The following is a 14980-nucleotide window of genomic DNA, read 5'->3' as shown; positions in this document are numbered from 1 at the left end:
ACACACACACACATACACACACACACAAATCAGATCACACTCACACACACCTCACACATCACATCGCATCCACATACTCACAGCATCCTGGGATATCGCTTGCTTCTCGGCGGCGATACTGTGCTGTTGTGAGCTTCCAGGACCTGCCGGGGGATCACATGGCCAGAAGCATGTGATATCCCCGGATGTTGTGAGTATCAGCGCGTATGTGCAATATCGTCAGTGTGTGTGTCTTTGTGTGTGAGTGTATGCGATCGGGTGTGTGTGAGTGTATGCGATCGGGTGTGTGTGAGTGGATGCGATCGGGTGTGTGTGAGTGGATGCGATCGGGTGTGTGAGTGTCGGCAGAGGAGCACGGCGTGCTGGAGGAGGCTGGGAGCAGAGAGGCTGATCATGGGGAAGGCTGGGAGGAGAGAGGCTGATGCTGGGGGAGGCTGGGAGGGGGAGGGGGAGGCTGGGACGAGGGAGGCTGATGCTGGTGGAGGCTGATGCTTGGGGAGGCTGATGCTGGGGGAGGCTGGAAGGAGAGAGGCTAATGCTGGTGGAGGCTGATGCTTGGGGAGGCTGATGCTGAGGGAGACTGGGAGGGGAAGGCTGATGCTGAGGGAGGCTGGGAGGAAGGAGGCTGGGAGGAGAGAGGCTGATCCTGGGGAAGGCTGGGAACGGGAGGCTGATGCTGAGGGAGGCTGGAAGGAGAGAGGCTGATGCTGGGGGAGGCTGGAAGGAGAGAGGCTGATGCTGGTGGAGGCTGATGCTTGGGGAGGCTGATGCTGGGGGAGACTGGGAGCGGAAGGCTGATGCTGAGGGAGGCTGGGAGGATGAGGCTGGGAAGAAGGAGGCTGGAAGGAGAGAGGCTAATGCTGGTGGAGGCTGATGCTTGGGGAGGCTGATGCTGGGGGAGACTGGGAGGGGAAGGCTGATGCTGAGGGAGGCTGGGAGGAAGGAGGCTGGGAGGAGAGAGGCTGATCCTGGGGAAGGCTGGGAACAGGAGGCTGATGCTGAGGGAGGCTGGAAGGAGAGAGGCTGATGCTGGGGGAGGCTGGAAGGAGAGAGGCTGATGCTGGTGGAGGCTGATGCTTGGGGAGGCTGATGCTGGGGGAGACTGGGAGCGGAAGGCTGATGCTGAGGGAGGCTGGGAGGATGAGGCTGGGAAGAAGGAGGCTGGGAGGAGAGAGGCTGATCCTGAGGAAGGCTGGGAAGAGGAGGCTGATGCTGGGAGAGTCTGGAAGGAGAGAGGCTGATGCTGGGAGAGGCTGGAAGGAGAGAGGCTGAGGCTGGGAGGAGAGAGGCTGATGCTGGGGAAGGCTGATGCTGAGGGAGGCTGGGAGGGGAAAGCTGATGCTGGGGAAGGCTGGGAGGATGGAGGCTGGGAGGAGAGACGCTGATCCTGGGGAAGGCTGGGAGAGGGAGGCTGATGCTGGAGGAGGCTAGAAGGAGATAGGCTGATGCTGGCGGAGGCTGATGCTGGGGGAGGCTGGAAGGAGAGAGACTGATGCTGGTGGAGGCTGATGCTTAGGGAGGCTGGGAGAGGGAAGCTGATGCTGAGGGAGGCTGGGAGGAGGGAGGCTGGGAGAGGTAGGCTGAGAGAAGAGAGGCTGATGCACACACACACACACACACACACACACACGCGCGCACTGCACAACACACCACACACACACACACACTGGGAACCACAAACAACTGCCCTACACAGACACCCACACACACAGACAACGCTGCACACACACAACACCCAACACACAAACACCGCGGCACACACAAATATACGCACATACCGCACAACACACACATTGCACAAAACATACCTCCCCCCAAAACACACCACACACACACAAACCGCGCAACAGACACACAGCGCTCCACAAACAACGCAACACACGCAACACACATACAACACCGCTCTCACCCCCCGTCACACCCAGACAACACCCAGAACATGTACAGCGCCCTACACAAACACTTGGTAACTACACACAACAACATCTATATATATATATATATAACAAAAATCATACATGAACTACACAATACGTAAATTCTAGAATACCCGATGCGTAGAATCGGGCCACCTTCTAGTCTTTAATAACGATATATAGTGTAACTTTGGATTACGAGCATAATTGGTTCTGGGAGTGAGCTCTTAAAGCAAGTTACTCTTACATCAAAGCAAATTTTCCCATAGATAATAATTGAAACACAGACAATTCGATCCACAACCCAAAAATAGTTACTGTATTTATACAAACTTATTACAATAATACAAAATAATGTACTGTGTTCATATAAAATTATTACAGTACACTGATACAAAATACTGTATAATACAGTAAAAAACATACAAACAAATTAAACTGCACTTTAGCTCACAATAAAATTGTTGGTGTGCGGGAGATACAGTATAAGCAATGTGCTGCACTGGTTATCAATAAGAAAGTACAATGCTGTATCCACAAATGCAAATTGATAGACATGCTATATAGTATATACTGTACTGTACAATGGTATACTGTATACAGTACATATGTACAGAAAGTTACCTCCAGAGCGGGTCAGAGCATGGTTAAAGGAAGTGTGCACGGTGATGATTTGCTCTTCTTGCAAAGCGTTGCTCTTAAACCAAGTTACAGATTTGTAAAAAGCTTTGCTTGTCTTGAAAAATGCTCTCAAACCAAGTTACTCTTAAACCAAGGTTCTACTGTATTTTCCATTTTTTGTATATAGATATTATGGAATATTTTCAGCACTATATACAGTATTTCTCCATACTATATATATTTACATGTATGTTCCTGATCCTTATATGCATGGTGTTTTACCATTACTGTACATTATCCATAATACAATCAGTAAAAGCCCCTCTCCACCATAAATATTCTGTCTGTCAGAATACATTTTCTCCACACACAGCTCTGTGACAGCCATTGAACAAACAATATAGAAAATCATGGGACCTGCGCATTGTCTGTGCTGCCTCTGGCCATAATTAGCACATGTAGCCGATCATTTCCCTGTCCACGTACCTGCAGTATAGGGCTCTTGTAAGCAAGGCACTGGCTTCTGATTCCTTTGTAAGGACATTTCTCTTTTTATGCATCTTAACATTGATGAGTTTCATCAGATTTAATTAAAATAAAACCTCTAGCAGCGATAGACATGTAGCGTTCCCTCATACCGTGATATTCTCACAAATGCCTCCTTTACAAGGGAAATTGATCCAGTAATATTCCTGTAGTGCATTCAGATACAGACACCATATTTTGATAATGGAGCCTGCAGGTTCAGCGGTGGGGGGATTATAATTCCCCGTAACACTACAAGGTTATTACTGGATTGATCTAATTGGGGAACTAGATACAGAAAAAGACAAAATGGAGGTCCTGGCAGTTGCTTGTTGATGCCATTCTGCCTTACCATGCCAGCAGAGGAGTGCCCACAAAAAATCTGTTGTGATTAAGGGACTATATGTCCATACGAAAGGATGGTAGTACCTGGCAAACTGTCTATTCATATGTAAAGGCTACAATCTAAAAGCATTACATTGGGAATTCTCCAAGCATGAATTCTTCATTTTACATAATTGTTCTGTAAGACTAAGGACATACGGTGAGTAATACGGAGAGAGTGGAATGCGATAAAAAATCGCATTCCACTCGGACCAATGTTACTCTATGGGGCTGCTCCCATGTGCGTTTTTTTTTTCAGCCGTAATCGCAGCATGCTGCGGGTGGAATCGATTTGTTTTCTCTTGCACCCATACAAGTTTATTGGTGCAAGAGAAACATCGCACTGCACTCGGATGACACCGGAGTGCAGTGCAATAATCACATCAGCTGACAATAGAGGAGATAGGGAGAGTAGTCCCTCCCTCTTCTCCGCGGCTGTGTTGCAATCGCAGTATCGCATCACAGTGGCTTGACACTTGGCTTACACTCACAGCAGAGTGGGAGCTGAGTGTGATGCGATGCACTCGCAGTAATGCACGTGTTGCCCCAGCCTTATTGGTTCTGGCACACTTCATTCCATTATACATTTACATGTCATTTAATTGTTTTTGTAGCTCTGATTATTTGTTGTACAGTGCAACCATACTGCTCTGCCCTATTTATGTGACTACATGTAAGCGCGAATACAAAATACAGGAATCTAGAGCCGGAAATTGTATTTAAGAAATCAATGAATCCGGCAATTCACAGACAGGCCCATTGCTATTTGGGTCATCTGAGATTGGTAAAAAGTTCTTTTATTCTTAAACAGTGCCACAAGTGTCAATGGGTTGGGTCTGGTATTGCACTACAGTGGAGTTTCTGGTAAAATGTAGACCCTTATTTCCAATTTTGGGCAAACCTTATGAATGTAGACGATAAGGCAGACATAACATTGGAGCAACCTGTGCTGCCACACAAGGGCCCAATAGGTAAAGGGGACCCACTGTCAACCCTAAAGCAGGTTAAATTGTGAATTATAATGAGCTATTAGACTACAAAAAGGTCCTTATACTGTAATTGTACTGGAGTCTTCTTCAGCTTGTGTCCGGTGATTCTAATATCATGCCGCAGAGATACACATATACTAACGTGGGACCATTGAAATGAATATCATTGGGCATAAAACAAGACATTCCTAAAAACTGACTCAGGTGGTGCGCACCACATGTATTGAACAGTTGCGTCAAATGGAGTTTATATATGTGCTGCACCCATTCTTGAAACTCCCTTGCATTCACTGGAATAGAATTGGAATAGAACTAAGCTTCAATCCCAAGAGCAACACATACTTTCTTCTTTTGGAAGACCACAATTCAAGTTTTCAGGTAAAACTTTCAATTTAACCAGTCCAATACAGTATATATATATAGATCATATATAGATAATATATATATATATACATAATATATATATATATATATATATATATATATATATATATATATATATATATAAAATATATATATATATAATATATATAATATATATCTAGATAATGATAATATCCATATATATATATATACATATATATATATATATATATATATATATACATATATAGATAATAATAATAGTACTAAACATAATAATTATTATTATTATTATTGTTATTATTATTATTCACTTATATAGCGCTATGAATTCCACAGCATTTTACATACATTCTAATTTGGACATTCATCAATTTTTGCTTCTTGTTTTCATGATATATGGGGTCTAATTTCTACATCTTTTTTTTCTGGGGAGAAGTATAAAGAAAATAAACTAATATACGTGTCTGTTTTCAAATTTTTTTCAAATTTTTTTCAGACCACAAAAAACATTAAAATACAGTTCTCGTGCGGTTACAATTATTTTTATATATTGGCCATATAGAGAGAGGTTTTTCTAGAGCAAAGCTTTAATGGGGGTTCTGACTGACAGAGAATTTATACTTTTTTCCTTTCTTTTATTTGTTTGTTTATTTATTCATTCATTCTTTTTCTTTCTTTTTCATTTATTGCACACATTATTCCGCCTATAACATCATATAAGGCCTTTAAGAGCATTTAAACAATGAAGCTAATTTACTCCATAACATATTAATCCCAGCTACAGGGCAAAGTCAGCTTCCTGCCTGCATTGCAGCATTGATCTGCTAAGATTCAGCAGTTTCTGTTACCTCTCGCACCCAGCGATCATATGATCATTAGAAAAAAAGTAGACAAGGCTGACAGTGCTCTGTAGACTGTATACACAGTGTATATTTATCACACTCCTGATTCCTGCAGCTCCTCAAACACCATGCAGCTGCAAGGGCAAGGACATTAGGCGGTCCACAAGAAGGTAAGTAGCTGTAAGTAATACTATTTCATTGCATATATACTGTATATACTGTGTATATACAGTATAGCCAGATCAGATACCCATACTTTGCACTAACGAGGGGCAATCACCCCGAAACACCATGTCTGCAAATTGAGGTTCTGATCTGACATAAATCCTATGTCATCTGAAAAGGATTGTTAAAAAGCTACTTTTTACTTTTAGGATTGCTACTTCCAATAGGTGGCACTAGAGTTTGTCTCCTTCCTCCCTGGAGAGACAATTTGAATGCCCAGTATAAAATACCTATCTATCTATCTATCTATCCATCTATATGTATACAGTATATATGTATATATATATTTTTAAATTGGGAATACATTTAGCATATATATGTAAATATATATATATATATATATATATATATATATATATATATATATATATATTTGCTTTTACAGTAAAATCTAGGGTCTTTAACCAGCATACAACACAGCAGAGGGATCTCATTGTAGAAAACTCAGTTGATGCATGCAGAAAAGTTTCCATGGTATTAGATATACCTTTGAACACTGTGAAGATGATCATTAAGGAGTGGCTTAAGTTTGCCACTACAGTGACATTACCTAGAACTGGACGTCCCTCAAAAATTGATGGAAAGACAGGAAGAAAATTGGTCTAGGAGGTTGACAATAGGCTTTCAGCAATATTGAAGGAGCTGCAAGAATTTCTGGTACGTACTACTACATTTGACAACAATCTTTTGTATTTTTCATGTCTAGTGTTTGTGGTAGGGCGGGAAGCCTTTCCTTACAAACAAAAACATCCAAACCTGGCTATGTTTTGCAAAAAACAACATCAAGTCTGCCAAGAGGATTATGGAAAACCTGTTTGGCACAAAGCCTACACTGCACATCACCAAATAAAATACTATACTCCCAGTGAAGCATGGTGGAGGTATGCTTTGGGGCTGATTTTGGCACTGGGGGTAATCAAAGCTGAAGAAATTATCAATAGTTCCAAATATCAGTCAATTTTACAACAAAACTTTCAGGCTTGTGCTAAAAAGCTGAAAATGAAGAGGTATTTCACCTTTCAACATGACAATGACCCTAAGGGTATGTGCGCACGTTGCTTTTTACCTGCTTTTTAGCTGCTTTTTTGCTGCTTTTTCTTCTGCGCTGTTTAATGCCAAAATGGATGTGTTCTTCTATTCAAGCAAAGTCTATGGGAATTTGGGTTTCTTGTTCACACTATGTTGTTCAAAATGCTGCCTTTTTGTGGCAGAACTTTGGTCAAAAACTCAGCTTTTCAAAGAAGCAACATGTCAATTGTTTTTGCCATTTGGGTTTTGCACTGCAAAGCTGAGTTTTTGACCAAAGTTCTGCCACAAAAAGGCAGCATTTTGAACAACATAGTGTGAACAAGAAACCCAAATTCCCATAGACTTTGCTTGAATAGAAGAACACATCCATTTTGGCATTAAACAGCGCAGAAGAAAAAGCAGCAAAAAAGCAGGTAAAAAGCAGGTAAAAAGCAACGTGCGCACATACCCTTAGCATATCTCCAAATCGACAAAAGAATGGCTTTGCCAGAGAAGTATCAAAGTATTGAAATGGCACAGCCAGAGCGCAAAAGGCTGTATATATGAGAGTTCCTCATAATGTGGAAGATACGGAGCACTACTGCAAGGAAGAGTGGGCAAAGATTGCCAATTCTAGATGTGCCATGCTAATAGATGTTGTCCAAAAAAGACTGAATGCAGACTTGATGTAAAGGGTGCTTCAACAAAGTATTAGTTTAAAGGTGTAATGTTAGTTCTTTATTTTTTTGCTTCCACCCATAAAGAGTTTGTTTTTTAATTGAGTCGGGCAGAAAATGGATAACAGTAATAAAAGAAACATTTTTTTTAATTATTCTTCTTGGTATGATTTTTTTAGATGATGACAAGAACCTGGCATATTGAAAAGGGTGTGTGGACTTGTTATAATAATTCTATTTTTTATATATAATATCTATATGTATCTATCCGTATATATACACACACACACACACACACACATACACACACACTAGTCAATTATTATCTTTGTATTAAATATATCAAAGACGTTGAAGCATGAAATATAGACCAGAGCTTTTAAGAGGCAGGTGCTTCCCTGTCCACAAAAAACCTTTTTGTAAATAAAGCATGACATGGACATGTGTGTCACCACAAATGGCACTAAACAGCCCCCTGCTCCTTGGGAAGTAATGTCTCATTACTATGTAATTATGTTTCACCTGCACACCAAACACTACATTTTCAACCCCTCTTAGTGATATGTGCTTGACAACAGGAGCATCTATCATTCAGTCTTCCCTTTGGCATGCTTTAATGACATGGTTCAAAAGATAACCCACCAACATTCATCTCGATTGCTTTTATCTTGTCATGGATTCTTTGCTTTTCAAAAAAAAAAAAAAAAATAATGCAAATTATGTGTCTGTATATATATATATATATATATATATATATATATATATATATATATATATATATATATATATATATATATATATATATATATATATGTGTATATATATGTGTATATATATATATATATATGTATGTATATGTATATATATATATATATATATATATATATATATATATATATATAGTCATTACTGGGTGTATATGTTAAGAACAGACACAGAAATCCTATTTGAATTTATAAATAAATAGTTCTTTTAATAGTGAAAATACTGGGACTTTTTTGTATATATTGTTAATATTTAATGTATTGAACTGTTGCAACAATATCAGAATGAATATTGTAAAACACACGTAATGTTCTGACCTTCCCGGACAATTAAATATAACAAACAATACAGCACACTGTCATTTTACATGTCCAAAAGAAGACTTTCTGAAAGGGTCAGCTGATAATGGTGGTCCTCTATTGAAATGTCCTTGTATTAATTATGTCGTAAGAGAGGGAAAGTAGAAACATTTCCAGGGAAGATAAATATTGTATATTGCTATGTCTATAGATCTATCTATCTATCTATCTATATATATATGGGAAAATACTATAGTTTTTGAACGCATACGTGGGAGAATCTTTTTACATTCTAATGGAATCTGATGGGATAAGTCCCTGGAATTGCTCACTGTTCTGGCAGATGTCTCAGCATTGGTGCGGATATCTTAATGAGGATGGCCAGTGCCTTCCCTTTTCCGGACAGAACACCTTTTGGTGTAGGGGCAGCTTTGGTAATACAGTTGATGGTTATATTCACTTTTTTTGCTGCATATTTTCTAGGAAGTGTTTGGTTTATGTATAGAGGAGAACTTGTGATAAGTGAGAGGCTGCCAGTGTGCTCATGCTGGATGGCTCTCCACCCACCATCACTGCTCCCGCCCTCCCTCCCAGCTCTCGCCCTCCCTACTAGATCCCTGCCATAAATATGTGAGCACAGAGGCTGCAGAGCAGGGAGTCGTGAGTGACTGGCTGACTGGAGACACTGCTGTCGTCTTCTGTGTCCATCCTTCTGTGTCCATCCTTCTGTCACCCAGAACCAGTGCCGGTTATCTCTAGCCTGGTACCGGCTCTATCCTATCAAGGACCTAAGACTCCACGCAGTGATCCTGTATATCATAGACGAACTCCCCTCCTTGGATATAACATTTGCATGCTGTATATTTGCTGCTCTTCACTGTCTTACTAGATAATACGTGGTCGCTGCCTGCAATGAAAGCTGTGAGCCCCGTGCGTCCCCACAGCCGGAGAGCCCCAGTGACGGGGGGTGTGTGTGGGGAGCTGGCACTGCACTGCCTCTCTGAACACAGCCTTGGTGTAGCTCGTTACAAGATGGAAGAAGAGGAGTCCTTGTGTCTGCAATATGACATGAATGACTGTTACAGCCGCCTCAAGAGGTTGGTGCCCACCATCCCCCAGAACAAGAAAGTGAGCAAAGTGGAGATCCTGCAGCATGTTATAGACTATATACTGGACCTTCAACTGGCATTGGACACACACCCTGTGCTGCTTAGGCAGCAGGCACCTGCCCGGACCCCTCTGACAGACCTCAATATAGACCCGGTAAGAGGCGTCCCCTTCTATATACTCTACGTGTGTTGAGTAAGCATGCCACATGTTAGCTGTTATGTATGTCCCACAGACAGAAGAGGGCCCCTGTGCAAGAACAATATATGGGCCCTTTGCAGTCCAATAGCTCATCATAATGCACAATTCCACCTGCTTTGGAGGTAGAATTTGGCCCCCTTACCTCTTGGGCCCCTGTGCGGCTGCACCGGTTGCACCAATGATATGTCCGCCCCTGGTATGTCCTATCAGTTCTCTCGTATTGGTGCCCACTGGACTCCGTGGTATCTCAGTAGAGTGTGATGACAGCTCTGGCATCTGAGGAAGGACAGATCCACCTGACAGCGCTCCACTGCTTCATATCAGTCCCACACAGGGATCATAGCACTCGGAGATGTAGTGACTCTGTCCAGATGGCAGGTGATGTTCACTGTTATGGCTTATTCTTGTCATTTCCTCTTAGTAGTTGTGTTCCTGATGAGTGGAAAGCAGCTGTCTCTTCCTTGTTTATGCACAGAAAATGTGTTGCAATCATGTTCATCATTATCAAATGCCATAAATCCACCGGCGCACAGCCTGCGATGGCCTTTTCCCAGCTGAAGAGAATAGGCAGCTATCCCCCTCGCCCTCTCCCCAGTGCTGATACTGCGAAGCCCTCTGCTACAGGCCAATTGCCTGCGAGTTAAGTGTATGTCAGATTTTAATTAGGAGCAGCAGCCTGAAGGTGATCAGTCTTTTGTGTGTCTTATTCTGATCCGTGAAGTGTGACCTGTCACTGCCTCTGCAGCCAGTGCCCATTCTACAAGACCAATGACCGCAACATTACCAATGAGCCTTTTGTTTATCGCTCTATTATTTCTCTCTTTGCTTCCCCATTATTTCATGTGTACTATCCCCAATCCTAATTAATATATATTTTATGTCTTTTTTCCCAGGCTGCGGCAGTGGTGAACAAGGAAGGAGACAGTATACTGTGTCGCTAGTGTGCCCTTAAGGTAAGCATTGGACTGGATATTATACAGACTATATTGTGGTCATTTATTATTTGCCTTATAGTCACCATATGGTGATAGTTGAAGTGAAATTATATATTTTTTCCCTTTTATATTTAGCTTTCTTTCATTGTGATGTAATAAATTGCATCGTGAGGGATTTTAACTGTTCATAAACCCATCGTACCTCACTTATTATACCTAATATTGGCGGAAAATCTATTATTTCTATGGCCAGTTCTAATAGGAGGTAAACGCAGAGTCTGCCTATCATTATTCTTCTCGTATTCCTATCACGAGTCTGGAGAGGGATGAGGGTCACAGATGATAGCCCAAAGCTCTGTATGGGAGCAGGGACTGAGCAGTCCACTGCAGCTGCGTTCCTATGCTTGGACTAGCTTGGGAGCTGTGCTTGTAGTTTGACCTGGTTTGTTTTGGGTTGTTGATCAAGCATGTCTTGTGTTTTGTTGGTGGCGCCAGTAAGTCTGGAGCAGAATGGTTCACACACCCCCTCTATTCATTCCTCTTCCACAGGTGTGCAGCAGGCAAATCCAGAGCCAGGAGGAGCACAGAGGAAGAGAGACAAATTAGAGAATAAGGGAGGGGAATGAAAAACAGCCACCAGACAAAAGAGGGGGAAAAACATCCTTCACTTCGCTTTTCCACACTACACGGAGAATCCAATCCTTCACCATGTGTCCACCTTGTATCATCAGACATGCACTGTGGAAGTCCCTGACCTGATGGCATAGGGGACACGTCTTAGAGAGAATATACTATCAAATGAAGAACTCAATATGAAGCTTTACTAATATACCAGAGTATTGTAGATATTTTGTCTTTACATCTATTGTTTAAAATAGATGATTTTATCTCTCCGGGGAATTTTCTTCTCCCTGCAGGAATGTTACATATTGTATAGAAGAAAACATGAGTGACATTTCATACTGTATATATAGAGATGTTCTATAAGTGTAAGTGATACAAAGTATATGCTTTAATAGACTACTGTAATTATGAAGTATTTTTAATTAAATATTTTGTGTAAATATGAATGTGTCTTTTTTTTTTTGTTTTGTCCCAGGGGATTTAGATTTTGTTTTTTAATTTGTCATAAGAATAAAGAATAAATAAATGATTAACTGAAGAGACATGAAAGGATGGACTTGTAACTTCCCACTTACTTGAATCAGATGATTGACTTAATGTATACCTTAGTTCAGTCTAGAACTCAACATTAAACTGTATCCTAAAGTGTTATTCACTGTCCCAAAGCTGTGAATTGGCCTAAATAAATAAATATATATATATATATATATATATATATATATATATATGTGTGTGTATGTATATATACTGCTCAGAAACATAAAGGGAACACTTAAACAAAAAAAACGCTAAATGGTATTTTAGCGTTCCATTTCTTTTTTTGAGCAGTATATATGTATGTAGATATATACATATATATATATATATATATATATATATATATATATTTATACGAAATTCTGTAATCATCACCTTTGCACTCAGTTATACCCAATGAAAAGTGGGAAGGAAGAAATGTTTTCATGTCTCTCTAAACTTTGCTGAATATGGGTTGTTAAAAGTGATTTTGATTTTTTTTTTCCTCTGCATTAATATATTGTCAGTGTTACAAAAGAAAATCCAATATTTACTGTTACTTGTTTAGTAAACACTGGGTTGTCTCACTTTCTAAGCCCTCGATCTCTGCCCACCTTTCGGATTGTGTATAACACCCTGTCACCATATACTTGTCAAATACATCATATTTGTCATCCGCATTGCCATAACTGGCTTTGCTTAGCAATGGGTCCCTGCAAATAAACAGAGACCGGTCTTGTTTTGTGGGAAGAGAAGTTGCATTTGATTAAAATGACTATATATGTCCTCGTCGTTCCAATGTGCGGAATTTGGCATCCGTATTGGTGCGCGCAGTGCAAATGGAATAAAATCTGACTCCTTGCTATACATAATCCCATTAGTCTCTAAGGCAGAGTCTTCTTCCTTGTTCATTCCTTGGTTTGCATGTATTCAATTATCTTATGAATATGGCCAATTATGGTCATTTAGTCCCACTGTTTCAGTCTCTGATTTTATTCCATTGTAGAGGGTTAAATCCTAATTTCAGAGTCGTAATTCCAAGTACACATTGGTGCTATTATATTTGTAACGAGGGGGGTTGGGGGGGTTAAAAGGCAAAAAGCATTTTCTTTCTCTTCCTTTGTGTGGATTTTCTCAGTGGACCCTGTGCTAGGTAAGCAGACAGTTCATTGCTTGCAACCAAAGGAAACCTTACTGTATTCTATCTAACTGTATCTAAGCTGATGGAGGGAGACAAGCAGAAATTTTCCTGCAGTTTCTACTGTAATCTCATATGTATTTTTTACACATGAGTATTAAAACATTTTTTAACGTGTCTCAGCCTTGTCTTTCTTACCTGTGTATTAACCTTACTGAAAGTGAGAGTATTTTATTGTTGTGATGTTTGGATTTGTTACTTTTTTTTGGACACTTTAAGCAAAATGTAGACGAATAATTCTGTTAATTTTCTAATTCCTAACATGATTTTTTTTTCCCCCCATCACTGATGTCCTCAAACTTTACGCTGAAATAAAGGAATGCGTTTCACATTTTGCATGCACATTTCCTGACTTCTATTGACAGAACTGACAAGGGAAATTTATGCCTGTGAACTTGAATGAGTATCGGAGCCGTGATGTCAGGTCATGAGGAACTGGTTATGGCTGTACGAAATGCAATTCATTATCACCATAGATTAGGGCATAGATGTTCTTAATTACGCCTGTGCTATGAATACATGTGAGAATGATGCGTCTGTATGTGGCTGACAGTGGATAATGATTAGAATGATCAATTTATATTACTGCAAGCAGAAGCCAGTTCACCTCCAATGAAAACAATTGCTTACCTAAAAGTTTACAATAAATCAGCGCCATATTATTCTGGATTCCGGTACCATATACTAAAACTGTAAAATTCCTTAACCCTAATAAAAGTTAAATATTTGCTTGGCATTCTATTTCATAGGCAAAAACTGGCCATGATGCAGTAAAAATATGTGTCCATTTTTGGTAGACTCATTTTGCTTTATACAATAGGCCAGGTTTGACCTTAGAAATGACCTTGAGCAATTGGAAAAAGCTGCAACCCGCTAAAGTTAATGGTTCAATGTGTTTTCTGCTCACATTGGTAATAGGGAAAATGTTCACAACTATACAGCATGATACACACAAGAAAGAAGGCCGTGACCTGCCTGTAAGGGTATCTAATGGTGAGAGGTTAGAATATGCTTCTTGGGATAATGTAGGGTAACAATATTTGCATTCTTAAATATCACATTAATGAATAGTGCAGAGGGAAAGAGCTGGTCTTGCCATTATACAAACTATCAAATTATTATTATTTATTATAGCACCATTTATTCCATGTGAAAAGGGTATGCATAATAAAATCAAGTACAATAATCATGAACAATACCAGGCACAGACCGGTACAGGAGGAGAGAGGACCCTGCCCGCGAGAGGTCACAGTCTACAGGGTGGGTCTGTTCTGTCACAATTATAATATTATTAATATAGAATTAACCAGAATATTTTTTACTTTTTCATTGGTCTTTAGCATGACCTAAAGCACAATCTTTCATACTGTTCAACCTGCTCATCCTTTGGAAATTTTTCATTGCGGTAGTAGTCAGTAAAGCTCCATAGCACTAATATTAGTAGTCAGTAAAGCTCCATAGCACTAATATTAGTAGTCAGTAAAGCTCCATAGCATTAATATTAGTAGTCAGTAAATCTCCATAGCACTAATATTAGTAGTCAGCAAAGATCCATAACACTAATATTATTATTCAGCAAAGATCTATAACACTAATATTAGTAGTCAGCAAAGTAGTCAGTAAACCCCCCTTAGGACAAATATTAGTAGTCAGTAGAGTAGTTAGTAAAGCTCCATAACACTAATATTAGTAGTCAGTAGAGTAGTTAGTAAAGCTCCATAGCACTAATATTAGTAGTCAGCAAAGTAGTGTGTAAAGCTTCATAGGACTAATATTAGTAGT

General features: G+C 40.1%; 1 protein-coding gene and 1 long non-coding RNA gene across 2 annotated transcripts in view; one reads left to right on the top strand and one right to left on the bottom strand.

Annotated features, from left to right (window-relative positions):
- Positions 1 to 3258, bottom strand: part of LOC142243111 (uncharacterized) — a 112975-nt gene extending 109717 nt beyond the window's left edge. Inside the window, exon 1 of the long non-coding RNA XR_012724302.1 lies at positions 3024 to 3258. This is a non-coding gene — a long non-coding RNA (uncharacterized LOC142243111). The remainder of the gene's footprint in view (positions 1 to 3023) is intronic.
- A 6002-nt stretch (positions 3259 to 9260) lies between these two features.
- Positions 9261 to 13532, top strand: ID4 (inhibitor of DNA binding 4). The gene is made up of 3 exons (XM_075314702.1): positions 9261 to 9880; positions 10819 to 10878; positions 11410 to 13532. Exons 1-2 carry the CDS (start codon positions 9530 to 9532, stop codon positions 10864 to 10866), a joined length of 399 nt encoding a protein of 132 aa, XP_075170817.1. The 5' UTR covers positions 9261 to 9529; the 3' UTR covers positions 10867 to 10878; positions 11410 to 13532.
- The last annotated feature ends 1448 nt before the right edge of the window (positions 13533 to 14980 follow it).

Source organism: Anomaloglossus baeobatrachus, chromosome 6, assembly GCF_048569485.1.
Source record: "Anomaloglossus baeobatrachus isolate aAnoBae1 chromosome 6, aAnoBae1.hap1, whole genome shotgun sequence".
Taxonomy (NCBI): domain Eukaryota; kingdom Metazoa; phylum Chordata; class Amphibia; order Anura; family Aromobatidae; genus Anomaloglossus; species Anomaloglossus baeobatrachus.
Note: the sequence above shows the minus strand (reverse complement) of the source record. Positions and strands in the feature narration are given on the sequence as shown.

Coding starts and splice junctions, on each gene's coding strand:
- ID4 (XM_075314702.1), top strand. CDS start 9,530: ATGAAAGCTGTGAGCCCCGTGCGTCCCCACAGCCGGAGAGCCCCAGTG. Junction 9,881..10,818: donor CAGACCTCAATATAGACCCG/GTAAGAGGCGTC, acceptor CTTTTTTCCCAG/GCTGCGGCAGTGGTGAACAA.